We start from the raw sequence: 22,014 nt of genomic DNA, 5'->3' as shown, positions 1-22,014 counted from the left end.
CCTGCCTGTGCCAGGGCATCTCTCCTAGCCCTACCTACCCTGCCTGTGCATCTCTCCTAGCCCTACCTACCCTGCCTGTGCCAGGGCATCTCTCCTAGCCCTACCTACCCTGCCAGGGCATCTCTCCTAGCCCTACCTACCCTGCCTGTGCCAGGGCATCTCTCCTAGCCCTACCTACCCTGCCAGGGCATCTCTCCTAGCCCTACCTACCCTGCCTGTGCCAGGTCATCTCTCCTAGCCCTACCTACCCTGCCTGTGCATCTCTCCTAGCCCTACCTACCCTGCCAGGGCATCTCTCCTAGCCCTACCTACCCTGCCTGTGCATCTCTCCTAGCCCTACCTACCCTGCCTGTGCCAGGTCATCTCTCCTAGCCCTACCTACCATGCCTGTGCATCTCTCCTAGCCCTACCTACCCTGCCTGTGCCAGGGCATCTCTCCTAGCCCTACCTACCCTGCCAGGTCATCTCTCCTAGCCCAACTACCCTGCCAGGTCATCTCTCCTAGCCCTACCTACCCTGCCTGTGCATCTCTCCTAGCCCTACCTACCCTGCCTGTGCCAGGTCATCTCTCCTAGCCCTACCTACCCTGCCTGTGCATCTCTCCTAGCCCTACCTACCCTGCCTGTGCATCTCTCCTAGCCCTACCTACCCTGCCAGGGCATCTCTCCTAGCCCTACCTACCCTGCCTGTGCCAAGGCATCTCTCCTAGCCCTACCTACCCTGCCAGGGCATCTCTCCTAGCCCTACCTACCCTGCCTGTGCCAGGTCATCTCTCCTAGCCCTACCTACCCTGCCAGGGCATCTCTCCTAGCCCTACCTACCCTGCCAGGTCATCTTTCCTAGCCCTACCTACCCTGCCTGTGCATCTCTCCTAGCCCTACCTACCCTGCCTGTGCCAGGTCATCTCTCCTAGCCCTACCTAGCCTGCCTGTGCCAGGGCATCTCTCCTAGCCCTACCTACCCTGCCTGTGCCAGGTCATCTCTCCTAGCCCTACCTACCCTGCCAGGGCATCTCTCCTAGCCCTACCTACCCTGCCTGTGCCAGGTCATCTCTCCTAGCCCTACCTACCCTGCCTGTGCATCTCTCCTAGCCCTACCTACCCTGCCAGGGCATCTCTCCTAGCCCTACCTACCCTGCCTGTGCATCTCTCCTAGCCCAACCTACCCTGCCTGTGCCAGGTCATCTCTCCTAGCCCTACCTACCCTGCCTGTGCATCTCTCCTAGCCCTACCTACCCTGCCTGTGCCAGGGCATCTCTCCTAGCCCTACCTACCCTGCCTGTGCCTGTGCATCTCTCCTAGCCCTACCTACCCTGCCAGGTCATCTCTCCTAGCCCTACCTACCCTGCCAGGTCATCTCTCCTAGCCCTACCTACCCTGCCTGTGCATCTCTCCTAGCCCTACCTACCCTGCCTGTGCCAGGTCATCTCTCCTAGCCCTACCTACCCTGCCAGGTCATCTCTCCTAGCCCTACCTACCCTGCCTGTGCATCTCTCCTAGCCCTACCTAGCCTGCCTGTGCATCTCTCCTAGCCCTACCTACCCTGCCAGGGCATCTCTCCTAGCCCTACCTACCCTGCCTGTACCAGGTCATCTCTCCTAGCCCTACCTACCCTGCCTGTGCATCTCTCCTAGCCCTACCTACCCTGCCAGGTCATCTCTCCTAGCCCTACCTACCCTGCCTGTGCCAGGGCATCTCTCCTAGCCCTACATACCCTGCCAGGTCATCTCTCCTAGCCCTACCTACCCTGCCAGGTCATCTCTCCTAGCCCTACCTAGCCTGCCTGTGCATCTCTCCTAGCCCAACTACCCTGCCTGTGCATCTCTCCTAGCCCTACCTACCCTGCCAGTGCATCTCTCCTAGCCTTACCTACCCTGCCAGGGCATCTCTCCTAGCCCTACCTACCCTGCCTGTGCATCTCTCCTAGCCCTACCTACCCTGCCTGTGCCAAGGCATCTCTCCTAGCCCTACCTACCCTGCCAGGGCATCTCTCCTAGCCCTACCTACCCTGCCTGTGCCAGGTCATCTCTCCTAGCCCTACCTACCCTGCCAGGGCATCTCTCCTAGCCCTACCTACCCTGCCAGGTCATCTCTCCTAGCCCTACCTACCCTGCCTGTGCATCTCTCCTAGCCCTACCTACCCTGCCTGTGCCAGGTCATCTCTCCTAGCCCTACCTAGCCTGCCTGTGCCAGGGCATCTCTCCTAGCCCTACCTACCCTGCCTGTGCCAGGTCATCTCTCCTAGCCCTACCTACCCTGCCTGTGCATCTCTCCTAGCCCTACATACCCTGCCAGGTCATCTCTCCTAGCCCTACCTACCCTGCCAGGTCATCTCTCCTAGCCCTACCTAGCCTGCCTGTGCATCTCTCCTAGCCCAACTACCCTGCCTGTGCATCTCTCCTAGCCCTACCTACCCTGCCTGTGCATCTCTCCTAGCCTTACCTACCCTGCCAGGGCATCTCTCCTAGCCCTACCTACCCTGCCTGTGCATCTCTCCTAGCCCTACCTACCCTGCCTGTGCCAAGGCATCTCTCCTAGCCCTACCTACCCTGCCAGGGCATCTCTCCTAGCCCTACCTACCCTGCCTGTGCCAGGTCATCTCTCCTAGCCCTACCTACCCTGCCAGGGCATCTCTCCTAGCCCTACCTACCCTGCCAGGTCATCTCTCCTAGCCCTACCTACCCTGCCTGTGCATCTCTCCTAGCCCTACCTACCCTGCCTGTGCCAGGTCATCTCTCCTAGCCCTACCTAGCCTGCCTGTGCCAGGGCATCTCTCCTAGCCCTACCTACCCTGCCTGTGCCAGGGCATCTCTCCTAGCCCTACCTACCCTGCCTGTGCATCTCTCCTAGCCCTACCTACCCTGCCTGTGCATCTCTCCTAGCCCTACCTACCCTGCCAGGTCATCTCTCCTAGCCCTACCTACCCTGCCTGTGCATCTCTCCTAGCCCTACCTACCCTGCTTGTGCATCTCTCCTAGCCCTACCTACCCTGCCAGGGCATCTCTCCTAGCCCTACCTACCCTGCCAGGTCATCTCTCCTAGCCCTACCTACCCTGCCTGTGCATCTCTCCTAGCCCTACCTACCCTGCCTGTGCCAGGTCATCTCTCCTAGCCCTACCTAGCCTGCCTGTGCCAGGGCATCTCTCCTAGCCCTACCTACCCTGCCTGTGCCAGGGCATCTCTCCTAGCCCTACCTACCCTGCCAGGGCATCTCTCCTAGCCCTACCTACCCTGCCTGTGCCAGGTCATCTCTCCTAGCCCTACCTACCCTGCCTGTGCATCTCTCCTAGCCCTACCTACCCTGCCAGGGCATCTCTCCTAGCCCTACCTACCCTGCCTGTGCATCTCTCCTAGCCCTACCTACCCTGCCTGTGCCAGGTCATCTCTCCTAGCCCTACCTACCCTGCCTGTGCATCTCTCCTAGCCCTACCTACCCTGCCTGTGCCAGGGCATCTCTCCTAGCCCTACCTACCCTGCCTGTGCCTGTGCATCTCTCCTAGCCCTACCTACCCTGCCAGGTCATCTCTCCTAGCCCTACCTACCCTGCCAGGTCATCTCTCCTAGCCCTACCTACCCTGCCTGTGCATCTCTCCTAGCCCTACCTACCCTGCCTGTGCCAGGTCATCTCTCCTAGCCCTACCTACCCTGCCAGGTCATCTCTCCTAGCCCTACCTACCCTGCCTGTGCATCTCTCCTAGCCCTACCTAGCCTGCCTGTGCATCTCTCCTAGCCCTACCTACCCTGCCAGGGCATCTCTCCTAGCCCTACCTACCCTGCCTGTGCCAGGGCATCTCTCCTAGCCCTACCTACCCTGCCTGTGCCAGGGCATCTCTCCTAGCCCTACCTACCCTGCCAGTGCCAAGGCATCTCTCCTAGCCCTACCTACCCTGCCAGGTCATCTCTCCTAGCCCCACCTACCCTGCCTGTGCCAAGGCATCTCTCCTAGCCCTACCTACCCTGCCAGGTCATCTCTCCTAGCCCTACCTACCCTGCCTGTGCCAAGGCCTATTTAAACAGCGCATGCTGTCATGTAGACGGTATTTTTAGCAGCCATTGTAAAAGACTGGCTTCATGCACGTTGGCCTGTCGGCCATTTCCCCCTCCAAAGCAGCTGACTATCAAAGGCCGCCCTGCGCCGCAAGGCAGCATAAGTAGGTGTGGAGTGTCGTGAGCTGAAGTGAGTTTCCATTGGTGGTCAGATAAAGGAAGGAGACGGCAGCCAGAGTTTAGAGAAAAGCAAAGTCCTGGCTCTCATTCTGAGGATAAAAGTTTCCATTGTGAGTGAAGACCACGTGAGGCTGGTGGTTGGGTAGGGGGGTAAGAGGGGGGTGGTGGAGACCTTCACAAGCCGTGACTGGAAGTAAAACAACTTGACTGTGTTGAACATGTGACTCCCTATAACATGTGCTAGGACATATGTTTTGAATAGCGTTAAGCTTTAAGACGTGAACGGACTGTTGTCATTGAGATCTTACGCAATAGACACTGAATGAGGATTCATATTTGGATGTTGAGGAAAGAGCGTGGTTAAATAAACACAATGCTCTCTCTCTCTCTCTCTCTCTCTTCATGCCACGCCTAGTTGTGACCCTGTAGTGTGCACCAGGGCTGTCGGTCTGTGGAAAATTACTGCCACAGTTTACATAGAGTTCCCATCTGAAGAGGACTATTAGACACCAAGGGGGGGGTTGGGATTTTATTAACCCTAACGGAAATGAATGAATGGTTAACCGTCATTTATAGCTAAAAATGAATGTTGATTTTCATCTGAAATAAAGTCAGTTAAATCAGGATTCGGTATGTTTATTACGTTGGTATGTAGTGTTTTGGGTTTTCAGTAGACCTTTGAATGGGTCATTTATAATCCTGTTCAGTGTTCTCTACTCACACTGATTCATCAATGTGGACTCATTCTATGGTTATACTGGTGTCTTATCTTGGGATTTTTTACTCCGGTCCGTCAGATAATAAGAAGCTTTTTCACTTACAGACAGAAATCACAAATCTCTTGACATGTCTCATCTCTATCATCCATACTAACCCAGTGTGTTGTCTATCATCCATACTAACCCAGTGTGTTGTCTATCATCCATACTAACCCAGTGTGTTGTCTACCTACAGGTCTATCATCCATACTAACCCAGTGTGTTGTCTATCATCCATACTAACCCAGTGTGTTGTCTATCATCCATACTAACCCAGTGTGTTGTCTATCATCCATACTAACCCAGTGTGTTGTCTACCTACAGGTCTATCATCCATACTAACCCAGTGTGTTGTCTACCTACAGGTCTATCATCCATACTAACCCAGTGTGTTGTCTATCATCCATACTGACCCAGTGTGTTGTCTACCTACAGGTCTATCATCCATACTAACCCAGTGTGTTGTCTATCATCCATACTAACCCAGTGTGTTGTCTACCTACAGGTCTATCATCCATACTGACCCAGTGTGTTGTCTACCTACAGGTCTATCATCCATACTAACCCAGTGTGTTGTCTATCATCCATACTAACCCAGTGTGTTGTCTATCATCCATACTGACCCAGTGTGTTGTCTATCATCCATACTAACCCAGTGTGTTGTCTATCATCCATACTGACCCAGTGTGTTGTCTATCATCCATACTAACCCAGTGTGTTGTCTACCTACAGGTCTATCATCCATACTAACCCAGTGTGTTGTCTACCTACAGGTCTATCATCCATACTAACCCAGTGTGTTGTCTATCATCCATACTAACCCAGTGTGTTGTCTATCATCCATACTGACCCAGTGTGTTGTCTATCATCCATACTAACCCAGTGTGTTGTCTACCTACAGGTCTATCATCCATACTAACCCAGTGTGTTGTCTACCTACAGGTCTATCATCCATACTAACCCAGTGTGTTGTCTATCATCCATACTAACCCAGTGTGTTGTCTATCATCCATACTAACCCAGTGTGTTGTCTACCTACAGGTCTATCATCCATACTAACCCAGTGTGTTGTCTATCATCCATACTAACCCAGTGTGTTGTCTACCTACAGGTCTATCATCCATACTAACCCAGTGTGTTGTCTACCTACAGGTCTATCATCCATACTAACCCAGTGTGTTGTCTACCTACAGGTCTATCATCCATACTAACCCAGTGTGTTGTCTACCTACAGGTCTATCATCCATACTAACCCAGTGTGTTGTCTACCTACAGGTCTATCATCCATACTAACCCAGTGTGTTGTCTACCTACAGGTCTATCATCCATACTAACCCAGTGTGTTGTCTATCATCCATACTAACCCAGTGTGTTGTCTACCTACAGGTCTATCATCCATACTAACCCAGTGTGTTGTCTACCTACAGGTCTATCATCCATACTAACCCAGTGTGTTGTCTATCATCCATACTAACCCAGTGTGTTGTCTATCATCCATACTAACCCAGTGTGTTGTCTACCTACAGGTCTATCATCCATACTAACCCAGTGTGTTGTCTATCATCCATACTAACCCAGTGTGTTGTCTACCTACAGGTCTATCATCCATACTAACCCAGTGTGTTGTCTACCTACAGGTCTATCATCCATACTAACCCAGTGTGTTGTCTACCTACAGGTCTATCATCCATACTAACCCAGTGTGTTGTCTACCTACAGGTCTATCATCCATACTAACCCAGTGTGTTGTCTATCATCCATACTAACCCAGTGTGTTGTCTACCTACAGGTCTATCATCCATACTAACCCAGTGTGTTGTCTACCTACAGGTCTATCATCCATACTAACCCAGTGTGTTGTCTACCTACAGGTCTATCATCCATACTAACCCAGTGTGTTGTCTACCTACAGGTCTATCATCCATACTAACCCAGTGTGTTGTCTACCTACAGGTCTATCATCCATACTAACCCAGTGTGTTGTCTATCATCCATACTAACCCAGTGTGTTGTCTATCATCCATACTAACCCAGTGTGTTGTCTACCTACAGGTCTATCATCCATACTAACCCAGTGTGTTGTCTATCATCCATACTAACCCAGTGTGTTGTCTACCTACAGGTCTATCATCCATACTAACCCAGTGTGTTGTCTATCATCCATACTAACCCAGTGTGTTGTCTACCTACAGGTCTATCATCCATACTAACCCAGTGTGTTGTCTACCTACAGGTCTATCATCCATACTAACCCAGTGTGTTGTCTACCTACAGGTCTATCATCCATACTAACCCAGTGTGTTGTCTACCTACAGGTCTATCATCCATACTAACCCAGTGTGTTGTCTACCTACAGGTCTATCATCCATACTAACCCAGTGTGTTGTCTACCTACAGGTCTATCATCCATACTGACCCAGTGTGTTGTCTATCATCCATACTAACCCAGTGTGTTGTCTATCATCCATACTGACCCAGTGTGTTGTCTACCTACAGGTCTATCATCCATACTAACCCAGTGTGTTGTCTATCATCCATACTAACCCAGTGTGTTGTCTACCTACAGGTCTAACATCCATACTAACCCAGTGTGTTGTCTACCTACAGGTCTATCATCCATACTAACCCAGTGTGTTGTCTATCATCCATACTGACCCAGTGTGTTGTCTACCTACAGGTCTATCATCCATACTAACCCAGTGTGTTGTCTATCATCCATACTAACCCAGTGTGTTGTCTATCATCAATACTGACCCAGTGTGTTGTCTACCTACAGGTCTATCATCCATACTAACCCAGTGTGTTGTCTATCATCCATACTAACCCAGTGTGTTGTCTATCATCCATACTGACCCAGTGTGTTGTCTATCATCCATACTAACCCAGTGTGTTGTCTATCATCCATACTGACCCAGTGTGTTGTCTATCATCCATACTAACCCAGTGTGTTGTCTATCATCCATACTAACCCAGTGTGTTGTCTACCTACAGGTCTATCATCCATACTAACCCAGTGTGTTGTCTATCATCCATACTAACCCAGTGTGTTGTCTACCTACAGGTCTATCATCCATACTAACCCAGTGTGTTGTCTACCTACAGGTCTATCATCCATCTAACCCAGTGTGTTGTCTACCTACAGGTCTATCATCCATACTAACCCAGTGTGTTGTCTATCATCCATACTGACCCAGTGTGTTGTCTACCTACAGGTCTATCATCCATACTGACCCAGTGTGTTGTCTACCTACAGGTCTATCATCCATACTGACCCAGTGTGTTGTCTATCATCCATACTGACCCAGTGTGTTGTCTACCTACAGGCCTATCATCCATACTAACCCAGTGTGTTGTCTACCTACAGGTCTATCATCCATACTGACCCAGTGTGTTGTCTACCTACAGGTCTATCATCCATACTGACCCAGTGTGTTGTCTACCTACAGGTCTATCATCCATACTGACCCAGTGTGTTGTCTATCATCCATTCTAACCCAGTGTGTTGTCTACCTAGAGGTCTATCATCCATACTGACCCAGTGTGTTGTCTACCTACAGGTCTATCATCCATACTGACCCAGTGTGTTGTCTACCTACAGGTCTATCCCACACCCCACGCTCTGAAAAGTTTGAGATCTCTTACAATATCAACGATGTGGAGACGTATCAGAAGTACACCACGAGCATCAAGAACTTCCTGGAGATGTACGATGAGGAGAGGCAGACGGACCAGAACAAGTACGAAGACTGTGGAGGCAAGTACAGACCAGTAGAAACTAGTAGACACTAGTACAGACCAGTAGAAACGAGTAGACACTAGTACAGACCAGTAGAAACTAGGAGAAATGAGTAGACACTAGTACAGACTAGTAGAAACAAGTAGACAGTAGTAGAAACGAGTAGACACTAGTACAGACTAGTAGAAACGAGTAGACACTAGTACAGACCAGTAGACACTAGTAGAAACGAGTACACACTAGTACAGACCAGTAGACACTAGTAGAAACGAGTAGACACTAGTACAGACTAGTAGAAACAAGTAGACAGTAGTACAGACTAGTAGACACTAGTAGAAACGAGTAGACACTAGTACAGACCAGTAGACACTAGTAGAAACGAGTAGACACTAGTACAAACTAGTAGAAACAAGTAGACAGTAGTACAGACTAGTAGACACTAGTAGAAACGAGTAGACACTAGTACAGACTTGTAGAAACTAGTAGACACTAGTAGAAACGAGTAGACACTAGTACAGACTAGTAGAAACTAGTAGAAACTAGTAGACACTAGTACAGACTAGTAGAAACGAGTAGACACTAGTACAGACTAGTAGAAACGAGTAGAAACTAGTACAGACTAGTAGACACTAGTAGAAACGAGTAGAAACTAGTACAGACTAGTAGACACTAGTAGAAACGAGTAGAAACTAGTACAGACTAGTAGACACTAGTAGAAACAAGTAGACACTAGTACAGACTAGTAGAAACGAGTAGACACTAGTAGAAACGAGTAGACACTAGTAGAAACTAGTAGACACTAGTACAGACTAGTAGAAACGAGTAGACACTAGTAGAAACGAGTAGACACTAGTAGAAATGAGTAGACACTAGTACAGACTAGTAGAAGCGAGTAGACACTAGTAGAAACAAGTAGACACTAGTAGAAACGAGTAGACACTAGTAGAAACTAGTAGACACTAGTGGAAACGAGTAGACACTTGTAGAAACGAGTAGACACTAGTACAGACTAGTAGAAACGAGTAGACACTAGTACAGACTAGTAGAAACTAGTAGACACTAGTACAGACTAGTAGAAACGAGTAGACACTAGTAGAAACTAGTAGAAACTAGTAGACACTAGTAGAAACGAGCAGACATTAGTAGAAACGAGTAGACACTAGTAGAAACTAGTAGACACTAGTAGAAACGAGTAGACACTAGTAGAAACGAGTAGACACTAGTAGACACTAGTACAGACTAGTAGAAACTAGTAGAAACGAGTAGACCCCGGTAGAGACTAGTAGACCCCGGTAGAGACTAGTAGACCCCGGTACAGACTGGTAGACCCCGGTACAGACCAGTAGACCCCAGTAGAGACTAGTAGACCCCGGTACAGACTAGTAGACCCTGGTACAGACTAGTAGACCCCAGTACAGACCAGTAGACCCCAGTAGAGACCAGTAGACCCCGGTACAGACCAGTAGACCCCAGTAGAGACCAGTAGACCCCGGTACAGACCAGTAGACCCCAGTAGAGACCAGTAGACCCCAGTACAGACTAGTAGACCCTGGTACAGACTGGTAGACATTGTAAGGTACCCTGTTAGGGTTTAGTTATGCTGTGTCTGGTCTATATTGTCTGATCTAATAGGTGTCTCTCTGTGCTTGTAGAATTACCTGCATCGTACATGGACCGTGGTGAGCTGGAGAGTGACGTTGGAGTGAGGAAGGCCTGCAGGTTCAAGCGGACCTGGCTGGGATCCTGTTCTGGTCTGGATGGTCACGATGAAAACTTTGGCTTCAAGGATGGGAAACCCTGCCTGATCGCCAAGCTCAACAGGATCATCAACTTCAGACCAAGGGTATGTACACATAACCCCACACTAATCTAGTTTATACTGTTGATTAAGCTTGGTTAACGTAGAAGTAAAGTCTTGTGTAATTTGGTCAGCTGTGTGATTCACTTCTGGGTCCATACGTGTTCGATATTGAGAGTTCCAGCAACAACTCGTAGGTCTCTACCATCGCAAGGAAACTCTCAGCCAAAGCCGCACCCCCCCCTTTATGATTCTTAACCATCATGTGATCTTATGGTTTCTTATGTGCCAGAACACAGCCTGTTTCATCAGACCCTCCAGACCTGAAACACAGCCTCTATCCACAGACCTCCAGACCTGAAACACAGCTTCTATCCACAGACCTCCAGACCTGAAACACAGCCTCTATCCACAGACCTCCAGACCTGAAACACAGCCTCTATCCACAGACCTCCAGACCTGAAACACAGCCTCTATCCACAGACCTCCAGACCTGAAACACAGCCTCTATCCACAGACCTCCAGACCTGAAACACAGCCTCTATCCACAGACCTCCAGACCTGAAACACAGCCTCTATCCACAGACCTCCAGACCTGAAACACAGCCTCTATCCACAGACCTCCAGACCTGAAACACAGCCTCTATCCACAGACCTCCAGACCTGAAACACAGCCTCTATCCACAGACTCTCCAGACCTGAAACACAGCCTCTATCCACAGACCTCCAGACCTGAAACACAGCCTCTATCCACAGACCTCCAGACCTGAAACATAGCCTGTATGAATGTATTAAACCGAAGAAGATGTTTCTCCATGATTCTACTTCCTGTAGTTTTGACTGTGTGGTAATAGAGGTTACCACTGAGGGACACTTCACAGAAACAGTTTCAGGGTGATAACCTGATAATGACAATAGTGCTTATTGGTCCGTGTTAGGTTAAGGTGCTAATTAATGCTGATTGGTCAGTTTGGGTGAGGCTAATATGATAATGCTGATGGTCTGTCTGGTTTAGGTTAATATGATAATGCTGATTGGTCTGTCTGGGTTAGGTTAAGGCGATAACGCGGATTGGTCTGCCTGGGTTAGGTTAAGGCGATAATGCTTATTGGTCTGTCTGGGTTAGGTTAAGGCGATAATGCAGATTGGGCTGTCTGGGTTAGGTTAATATGATAATGCTTAATGTCTGTCTGGGTTAGGTTAAGGCGATAATGCGGATTGGTCTGTCTGGGTTAGGTTAAGGTGATAATGCGTATTGGTCTTTCTGGGTTAGGTTAAGGCGATAATGCTTATTGGTGTGTCTGGGTTAGGTTAAGGCGATAATGCGGATTGGGCTGTCTGGGTTAGGTTAATATGATAATGCTTATTGGTCTTTCTGGGTTAGGTTAAGGCGATAATGCTTATTGGTCTGTGTGGGTTAGGTTAAGGTGATAATGCTGATTGGTCTGTCTGGGTTAGGTTAATATGATAATGCTAATTGGTCTGTATGGGTTAGGTTAAGGCGATAATGCTTATTGGTCTGTCTGGGTTAGGTTAAGGTGATAATGTGGATTGGTCTGTCTGGGTTAGGTTAAGGCGATAATGCGGATTGGTCTGCCTGGGTTTGGTTAAGGTGATAATGCGGATTGGTCCGTCTGGGTTAGGTTAAGGCGATAATGCGGATTGGTCCGTCTGGGTTAGGTTAAGGCGATAATGCGGATTGGTCCGTCTGGGTTAGGTTAAGGCGATAATGCGGATTGGTCCGTCTGGGTTAGGTTAAGGCGATAATGCGGATTGGTCCGTCTGGGTTAGGTTAAGGCGATAATGCGGATTGGTCCGTCTGGGTTAGGTTAAGGCGATAATGCGGATTGGTCCGCCTGGGTTAGGTTAAGGTGATAATGCTTATTGGTCTGGGTTTTGTTTCAGCCTCCAACCAACAATGCCTCCGTCCCTGATGCCGGCCAGAGCAGAGTCCAGACCAACGTTATCCCCATCCACTGTCAGAACAAGGTACGCCTCACATGGGACTGGGAAGCATATCATATAGACTACATCCAAAATGGCACCCTTTTCCCCTATATAGTGCACTACTTTTGACTAGGTGCCAATAGGGTTCTGGTCAAAAGGGTGCCATTTTCCGATGCAACCATACCATAAACTTGTTGTTCCCTTACATCACGCTGTCAGGGATAAATGCTATGCTTGTTCTCTTCATGTGGTTTTTAGTCCTGCTAGATATAGGCTATATTCAGTTGTAATATAGAACTAGTTTACATTTTTACATTTTAGTCATTTAGCAGACGTTCTTATCCAGAGCGACTTACAGTAGTGAATACATACATTTCATTTCATGCATTTTTTTAATTATTATTTTTTGTACTGGCCCCCCGTGGGAATCGAACCCACAACCCTGGCGTTGCACACACCAGTTTATACCTTAGGAAAAATATGCAACGTTATTCTGTAATGGCAGCCTACTTAACTGTGATGTCATTCTCTACAGAGAGAGGAGGATGCCAGCAAGATTGGTGAGATCAAGTACTATGGCATGGGTATGGGGTTCCCCCTCCAGTACTACCCTTACTACGGAAAGCTGCTGCATCCCAATTACCTGCAACCTCTGGTGGCCATCCAGTTTACCAACCTCACCTTCAACGAGGAGCTGCGTCTTGAGTGCAAAGTGTACGGAGCGAACATTGACTACAGCGAGAAAGATCGCTACCAAGGACGCTTTGACGTTAAGTTCACTATCGCCAATTCATGACCTCAGCTATGAAAAAAAACACACTGTTATCTTCCCACATTTCAAAACAAGATGATTTAGAGAGAAGAGAGAAAAAAAAATTAGTTATATTAAAAAACACGACTAGTCTTGGAACAAACTTTCATAATATACGGGGACCTACAGTTAATCTGTGTACACTACACTGGCTTCCTGCATAATGTCTAGGGTTTAGAATGTACACTACACTGGCTTCCTGCATAATGTCTAGGGTTAGAATGTACACTACACTGGCTTCCTGCATAATGTCTAGGGTTAGAATGTACACTACACTGGCTTCCTGCATAATGTCTAGGGTTTAGAATGTACACTACACTGGCTTCCTGCATAATGTCTAGGGTTTAGAATGTACACTACACTGGCTTCCTGCATAATGTCTAGGGTTTAGAATGTACATTACAGGAAGAGTAGCAATCGCAACATATTTATTCTACTGTAAATGAGAAGTCCTTGAGCCATGGGACATGTTCATCGCTTACTGTAAATAACAATTCCACTACTGATATGTAGCGAGCCGTGTTTCTGTCTGTCCCCTAAGTGTTCTGCCTAATGTGCTTTCTATATACGTTTGGAGTATCCAGTGCAGTAGTGACATACAGTGGTCCTTTCCAAGCCATGTTGTAATTTCTGTTGTCTTATGTCAGTAAGCTTTAGTGGTCCAAGGTGTGTGTGTGTGTGTGTAAGTGTTTGTGTGTTAATGATGTGAGTGTGTGGATGTGTTAATATACTCTTACTAACTGAAAATACTGGCATGGTACGCTCTGATCTGTAAGTCTGTCAGTAAATGGCTGCACTCCCTGGAATGCTTTTCCTGTGTCTTTTTGAGTTGATTGTGGGAGAATATTTCTACATTACTTTCTTTTTTCTTTTTGGATCAACTTTAATATGGGACAGAGGGTTTAATGAAATGTCTTGTTTGATGCTTCTCCTCCTCCTCCTCTCTATGTCCAATGCTTCTCCTCCTCCTCTCTCTATGTCCAATGCTTCACCTCCTCCTCCTCTCTCTATGTCCAATGCTTCTCCTCCTCCTCCTCTCTCTATGTCCAATGCTTCTCCTCCTCCTCTCTCTATGTCCAATGCTTCTCCTCCTCCTCCTCTCTATGTCCAATGCTTCTCCTCCTCCTCCTCTCTCTATGTCCAATGCTTCACCTCCTCCTCCTCTCTCTATGTCCAATGCTTCACCTCCTCCTCCTCTCCCTATGTCCAATGCTTCTCCTCCTCCTCTCTCTATGTCCAATGCTTCTCCTCCTCCTCTCTATGTCCAATGCTTCACCTCCTCCTCCTCTCTCTATGTCCAATGCTTCACCTCCTCCTCCTCTCTCTATGTCCAATGCTTCTCCTCCTCCTCTCTATGTCCAATGCTTCTCCTCCTCCTCCTCTCTATGTCCAATGCTTCTCCTCCTCCTCTCTCTATGTCCAATGCTTCTCCTCCTCCTCTCTCTATGTCCAATGCTTCTCCTCCTCCTCCTCCTCCTCTCTATGTCCAATGCTTCTCCTCTTCCTCCTCCTCTCTCTATGTCCAATGCTTCTCCTCCTCCTCCTCTCTATGTCCAATGCTTCTCCTCCTCCTCTCTATGTCCAATGCTTCTCCTCCTCCTCTCTCTATGTCCAATGCTTCTCCTCCTCCTCCTCCTCTCTATGTCCAATGCTTCTCCTCCTCCTCTCTCTATGTCCAATGCTTCTCCTCCTCCTCCTCCTCTCTCTATGTCCAATGCTTCTCCTCCTCCTCCTCTCTATGTCCAATGCTTCTCCTCCTCCTCCTCTCTATGTCCAATGCTTCTCCTCCTCCTCTCTCTATGTCCAATGCTTCTCCTCCTCCTCTCTATGTCCAATGCTTCTCCTCCTCCTCCTCTCTATGTCCAATGCTTCTCCTCCTCTCTCTATGTCCAATGCTTCTCCTCCTCCTCTCTCTATTGTAGTCTAGAGCTAGCAGTGTTCTGTGTATCTAGCAGCAGGCAGGGAGACTAGCTTCCTTCCTCCTTCATGGAAACACTGACAGCAACTCTGTGCTTTTAAAACGAACCATTTTTTTTTTGTTGCTGGAGACATCACATGACGTGGTGTAACTTTCTAATGAATGTTTTAGTCATTTTCATGGTGGAAGAGTTTTATATTTATGCAGTTGTACAATTTTTTTTTTCCGCAGGAAAAAGTGTAATGTATGGATCCGATACCAAAGTCGCTGGTCAAAAAGTTAGAATATCTGAAGCAATGCAGTACCCTGTGTAATAGGATGTTTTGTTGGTGTAAAAGTGATTAATGTTGAACATCCGGACACTCGTCAGGAGTCCATCTGGTCTTGTCATTTTTTTTCATCTGGGTAAGACCTTAAAGACAAATAAATTGAGAAATTATCCTGTGGTCAATGTCTCTTTTATTTAAATACATACTCATAGAAATGGAATGTGTATTTGTGTAAAAACAAACAAACAAAAAAACTTCATCCATCCAAAATCTTGAAGAAATATTGGACCTGTTGAAAGGGAAAATGAACAATTAGCAATCTCTGAAAAATGACTCAATTCTCCTGCAATCCTAGATTAGAAACAGGCTTACTGTAACTATAATATTACATTGATAGATAGGCCACATCATTTTAAAAAGATATCCCAGACAGCATATGCTTAGGTTGAGTTTTAGTAGAATAGTAGAATATAGGTTGAGTTATAGTAGAGTATAGGTTGAGTTATAGTAGAATATAGGTTGAGTTATAGTAGAATATAGGTTGAGTTATAGTAGAGTATAGGTTGAGTTATAGTAGAATAGTAGAGTATAGGTTGAGTTATAGTAGAATAGTAGAGTATAGGTTGAGTTATAGTAGAATAGTAGAGTATAGGTTGAGTTATAGTAGAATAGTAGAATATAGGTTGAGTTATAGTAGAATATAGGTTAAGTTATAGTAGAATAGTAGAATATAGGTTAAGTTATAGTAGACTAGTAGAGTATAGGTTGAGTTATAGTAGAATAGTAGAGTATAGGTTGAGTTATAGTAGAATAGTAGAATATAGGTTGAGTTATAGTAGAATATAGGTTGAGGTATAGTAGAATAGTAGAATATAGGTTAAGTTATAGTAGAATAGTAGACTATAGGTTAAGTTATAGTAGACTAGTAGAATATAGGTTGAGGTATAGTAGAATATAGGTTGAGTTATAGTAGAATAGTAGAATATAGGTTAAGTTATAGTAGAATATAGGTTGAGTTATAGTAGACTATAGGTTGAGTTATAGTAGAATAGTAGAATATAGGTTGAGTTATAGTAGAATAGTAGAGTATAGGTTGAGTTATAGTAGAATAGTAGAATATAGGTTGAGTTATAGTAGAATATAGGTTGAGTTATAGTAGAATATAGGTTGAGTTATAGTAGAATAGTAGAATATAGGTTGAGTTATAGTAGAATATAGGTTGAGATATAGTAGAATAGTAGAATATAGGTTGAGTTATAGTAGAATAGTAGAATATAGGTTGAGTTATAGTAGAATAGTAGAGTATAGGTTGAGTTATAGTAGAGTATAGGTTGAGTTATAGTAGAATAGTAGAATATAGGTTAAGTTATAGTAGAATATAGGTTGAGTTATAGTAGAGTATAGGTTGAGTTATAGTAGAATAGTAGAATATAGGTTGAGTTATAGTAGAATAGTAGAGTATAGGTTGAGTTATAGTAGAATAGTAGAATATAGGTTGAGTTATAGTAGAATAGTAGAATATAGGTTGAGTTATAGTAGAGTATAGGTTGAGTTATAGTAGAATATAGGTTGAGTTATAGTAGAATAGTAGAATATAGGTTGAGTTATAGTAGAATAGTAGAATATAGGTTAAGTTATAGTAGAATATAGGTCGAGTTATAGTAGAACAGTAGAATATAGGTTGAGTTATAGTAGAGTATAGGTTGAGTTATAGAAGAACAGTAGAATATAGGTTGAGTTATAGTAGAACAGTAGAATATAGGTTGAGTTATAGTAGAATAGTAGAATATAGGTTGAGTTATAGTAGAATAGTAGAATATAGGTTGAGTTATAGTAGAACAGTAGAGTATAGGTTGAGTTATAGTAGAATAGTAGAATATAGGTTGAGTTATAGTAGAGTATAGGTTGAGTTATAGTAGAATAGTAGAATATAGGTTAAGTTATAGTAGAATATAGGTTGAGTTATAGTAGAACAGTAGAATATAGGTTGAGTTATAGTAGAGTATAGGTTGAGTTATAGAAGAACAGTAGAATATAGGTTGAGTTATAGTAGAACAGTAGAATATAGGTTGAGTTATAGTAGAGTATAGGTTGAGTTATAGTAGAGTATAGGTTAAGTTATAGTAGAATAGTAGAATATAGGTTAAGTTATAGTAGACTAGTAGAGTATAGGTTAAGTTATAGTATAATAGTAGAATATAGGTTGAGTTATAGTAGAATAGTAGAATATAGGTTAAGTTATAGTAGAATAGTAGAATATAGGTTGAGTTATAGTAGAGTATAGGTTAAGTTATAGTAGAATAGTAGAGTATAGGTTAAGTTATAGTATAATAGTAGAATATAGGTTGAGTTATAGTAGACTAGTAGAGTATAGGTTGAGTTATAGTAGAATAGTAGAATATAGGTTAAGTTATAGTAGAGTATAGGTTGAGTTATAGTAGAATAGTAGAATATAGGTTAAGTTATAGTAGAATAGTAGACTATAGGTTAAGTTATAGTAGACTAGTAGAGTATAGGTTGAGGTATAGTAGAATATAGGTTGAGTTATAGTAGAATAGTAGAATATAGGTTAAGTTATAGTAGAATAGTAGAATATAGGTTGAGTTATAGTAGAGTATAGGTTGAGCTATAGTAGAATAGTAGAGTATAGGTTGAGTTATAGTAGAGTATAGGTTGAGCTATAGTAGAATAGTAGAATATAGGTTAAGTTATAGTAGAATAGTAGAGTATAGGTTGAGCTATAGTAGAATAGTAGAATATAGGTTGAGTTATAGTAGAATAGTAGAATATAGGTTAAGTTATAGTAGACTAGTAGAGTATAGGTTGAGTTATAGTAGAATATAGGTTGAGTTATAGTAGAATATAGGTTGAGTTATAGTAGAATATAGGTTGAGTTATAGTAGAACAGTAGAATATAGGTTGAGTTATAGTAGAGTATAGGTTGAGTTATAGTAGAATAGTAGAATATAGGTTGAGGTATAGTAGAATAGTAGAATATAGGTTGAGTTATAGTAGAATAGTAGAATATAGGTTGAGTTATAGTAGAACAGTAGAGTATAGGTTGAGTTATAGTAGAATAGTAGACTATAGGTTGAGTTATAGTAGAATAGTAGAATATAGGTTAAGTTATAGTAGAATAGTAGAATATAGGTTGAGTTATAGTAGAATAGTAGAATATAGGTTGAGTTATAGTAAAGTATAGGTTGAGTTATAGTAGAATAGTAGAATATAGGTTAAGTTATAGTAGAATAGTAGAGTATAGGTTGAGCTATAGTAGAATAGTAGAATATAGGTTGAGTTATAGTAGAATAGTAGAATATAGGTTAAGTTATAGTAGACTAGTAGAGTATAGGTTGAGTTATAGTAGAATATAGGTTGAGTTATAGTAGAATATAGGTTGAGTTATAGTAGAATATAGGTTGAGTTATAGTAGAATAGTAGAATATAGGTTGAGTTATAGTAGAGTATAGGTTGAGTTATAGTAGAATAGTAGAATATAGGTTGAGTTATAGTAGAATAGTAGAATATAGGTTGAGTTATAGTAGAATAGTAGAGTATAGGTTGAGTTATAGTAGAATAGTAGAGTATAGGTTGAGTTATAGTAGAATAGTAGAATATAGGTTGAGTTATAGTAGAATATAGGTTGAGTTATAGTAGAATAGTAGAATATAGGTTAAGTTATAGTAGAATAGTAGAATATAGGTTGAGTTATAGTAGAATAGTAGAATATAGGTTGAGTTATAGTAGAATATAGTTTGAGTTATAGTAGAATAGTAGAATATAGGTTGAGTTATAGTAGAATAGTAGAGTATAGGTTGAGTTATAGTAGAGTATAGTTTGAGTTATAGTAGAGTATAGGTTGAGTTATAGTATAATATAGTTTGAGTTATAGTAGAGTATAGGTTGAGTTATAGTAGAATAGTAGAATATAGGTTGAGTTATAGTAGAATAGTAGAATATAGGTTGAGTTATAGTAGAATCGTAGAGTATAGGTTGAGTTATAGTAGAATAGTAGAGTATAGGTTGAGTTATAGTAGAATAGTAGAATATAGGTTGAGTTATAGTAGAATATAGGTTGAGTTATAGTAGAATAGTAGAGTATAGGTTGAGTTATAGTAGAATATAGTTTGAGTTATAGTAGAATAGTAGAATATAGGTTGAGTTATAGTAGAATAGTAGAGTATAGGTTGAGTTATAGTAGAGTATAGTTTGAGTTATAGTAGAGTATAGGTTGAGTTATAGTATAATATAGTTTGAGTTATAGTAGAGTATAGGTTGAGTTATAGTATAATATAGGTTGAGTTATAGTAGAATAGTAGAATATAGGTTGAGTTATAGTAGAATAGTAGAATATAGGTTGAGTTATAGTAGAACAGTAGAGTATAGGTTGAGTTATAGTAGAATATAGGTTGAGTTATAGTAGAATAGTAGAATATAGGTTGAGTTATAGTAGAATAGTAGAATATAGATTGAGTTATAGTAGAATAGTAGAGTATAGGTTGAGTTATAGTAGAATATAGGTTGAGTTACAGTAGAATAGTAGAATATAGATTGAGTTATAGTAGAATAGTAGAGTATAGGTTGAGTTATAGTAGAATATAGGTTGAGCTTTAGTAGAATATAGGTTGAGTTATAGTAGAATAGTAGAATATAGGTTGAGTTATAGTAGAGTATAGGTTGAGTTATAGTAGAATATAGGTTGAGTTATAGTAGAACAGTAGAGTATAGGTTGAGTTATAGTAGAATAGTAGACTATAGGTTGAGTTATAGTAGAATAGTAGAATATAGGTTGAGTTATAGTAGAATAGTAGAATATAGGTTGAGTTATAGTAGAATATAGGTTGAGTTATAGTAGAGTATAGGTTGAGTTATAGTAGAGTATAGGTTGAGTTATAGTAGAGTATAGGTTGAGTTATAGTAGAATAGTAGAATATAGGTTGAGTTATAGTAGAATATAGGTTGAGTTATAGTAGAATAGTAGAATATAGGTTGAGTTATAGTAGAATAGTAGAATATAGGTTGAGTTATAGTAGAATAGTAGAATATAGGTTGAGTTATAGTAGAATATAGGTTGAGTTATAGTAGAGTATAGGTTGAGTTATAGTATAATATAGGTTGAGTTATAGTATAATAGTAGAATATAGGTTAAGTTATAGTAGAGTATAGGTTGAGTTATAGTAGAACAGAAGAGTATAGGTTGAGTTATAGTAGAATAGTAGAGTATAGGTTCAGTTATAGTAGAGTATAGGTTGAGTTATAGTAGAGTATAGGTTGAGTTATAGTAGAATAGTAGAATATAGGTTGAGTTATAGTAGAATATAGGTTGAGTTATAGTAGAATATAGGTTGAGTTATAGTAGAATATAGGTTGAGTTATAGTAGAACAGTAGAGTATAGGTTGAGTTATAGTAGAACAGTAGAGTATAGGTTGAGTTATAGTAGAATAGTAGAATATAGGTTAAGTTATAGTAGAGTATAGGTTAAGTTATAGTAGAATAGTAGAATATAGGTTGAGTTATAGTAGAATAGTAGACTATAGGTTGAGTTATAGTAGAATAGTAGAATATAGGTTGAGTTATAGTAGAATAGTAGAGTATAGGTTGAGTTATAGTAGAATATAGTTTGAGTTATAGTAGAATAGTAGAATATAGGTTGAGTTACAGTAGAATAGTAGAATATAGATTGAGTTATAGTAGAATAGTAGAGTATAGGTTGAGTTATAGTAGAATATAGGTTGAGCTTTAGTAGAATATAGGTTGAGTTATAGTAGAATAGTAGAATATAGGTTGAGTTATAGTAGAGTATAGGTTGAGTTATAGTAGAATATAGGTTGAGTTATAGTAGAACAGTAGAGTATAGGTTGAGTTATAGTAGAATAGTAGACTATAGGTTGAGTTATAGTAGAATAGTAGAATATAGGTTGAGTTATAGTAGAATAGTAGAATATAGGTTGAGTTATAGTAGAATATAGGTTGAGTTATAGTAGAGTATAGGTTGAGTTATAGTAGAGTATAGGTTGAGTTATAGTAGAGTATAGGTTGAGTTATAGTAGAATAGTAGAATATAGGTTGAGTTATAGTAGAATATAGGTTGAGTTATAGTAGAATAGTAGAATATAGGTTGAGTTATAGTAGAATAGTAGAATATAGGTTGAGTTATAGTAGAATAGTAGAATATAGGTTGAGTTATAGTAGAATATAGGTTGAGTTATAGTAGAGTATAGGTTGAGTTATAGTATAATATAGGTTGAGTTATAGTATAATAGTAGAATATAGGTTAAGTTATAGTAGAGTATAGGTTGAGTTATAGTAGAACAGAAGAGTATAGGTTGAGTTATAGTAGAATAGTAGAGTATAGGTTCAGTTATAGTAGAGTATAGGTTGAGTTATAGTAGAGTATAGGTTGAGTTATAGTAGAATAGTAGAATATAGGTTGAGTTATAGTAGAATATAGGTTGAGTTATAGTAGAATATAGGTTGAGTTATAGTAGAATATAGGTTGAGTTATAGTAGAACAGTAGAGTATAGGTTGAGTTATAGTAGAACAGTAGAGTATAGGTTGAGTTATAGTAGAATAGTAGAATATAGGTTAAGTTATAGTAGAGTATAGGTT

At 42.4% G+C, this 22,014-nt stretch overlaps 2 protein-coding genes and 1 long non-coding RNA gene across 4 annotated transcripts in view; 1 reads left to right on the top strand and 2 right to left on the bottom strand.

Moving 5' to 3' along the window:
* atp1b1a (ATPase Na+/K+ transporting subunit beta 1a) overlaps positions 1-14,022 on the top strand; it is a 39,266-nt gene extending 25,244 nt beyond the window's left edge. For both annotated transcript variants that reach the window (XM_029695374.1, XM_029695373.1), the window contains exons 3-6: positions 8,523-8,678; positions 10,313-10,503; positions 12,364-12,447; positions 12,941-14,022. In XM_029695374.1, the coding sequence (XP_029551234.1) occupies positions 8,523-8,678; positions 10,313-10,503; positions 12,364-12,447; positions 12,941-13,201 (692 nt within the window). In that variant the 3' untranslated portion in view covers positions 13,202-14,022. The remainder of the gene's footprint in view (positions 1-8,522; positions 8,679-10,312; positions 10,504-12,363; positions 12,448-12,940) is intronic.
* Positions 1,223-2,242, bottom strand: LOC115151441 (uncharacterized). Its single transcript, XR_003867292.1, has 3 exons — positions 2,213-2,242; positions 1,869-1,900; positions 1,223-1,269 (listed from the first exon to the last, which is right to left on the bottom strand). It is a non-coding gene; the product is annotated as an uncharacterized LOC115151441 (long non-coding RNA).
* A 1,551-nt stretch (positions 14,023-15,573) lies between the features above and the next one.
* The window catches only part of nme7 (NME/NM23 family member 7), a gene marked incomplete in the record, with an annotated part of 93,265 nt that continues 86,824 nt past the window's right edge, over positions 15,574-22,014 (bottom strand). The window contains 1 exon segment of the mRNA XM_029695372.1: positions 15,574-15,692. Coding sequence (XP_029551232.1) covers positions 15,660-15,692 — 33 coding nt within the window.

Source organism: Salmo trutta, chromosome 17, assembly GCF_901001165.1.
Source record: "Salmo trutta chromosome 17, fSalTru1.1, whole genome shotgun sequence".
In the NCBI taxonomy this organism is placed as follows: Eukaryota; Metazoa; Chordata; class Actinopteri; order Salmoniformes; family Salmonidae; genus Salmo; species Salmo trutta.
The sequence above is the reverse complement of the archived record's forward strand: the minus strand, read 5'-3'. Positions and strand labels throughout refer to the sequence as shown.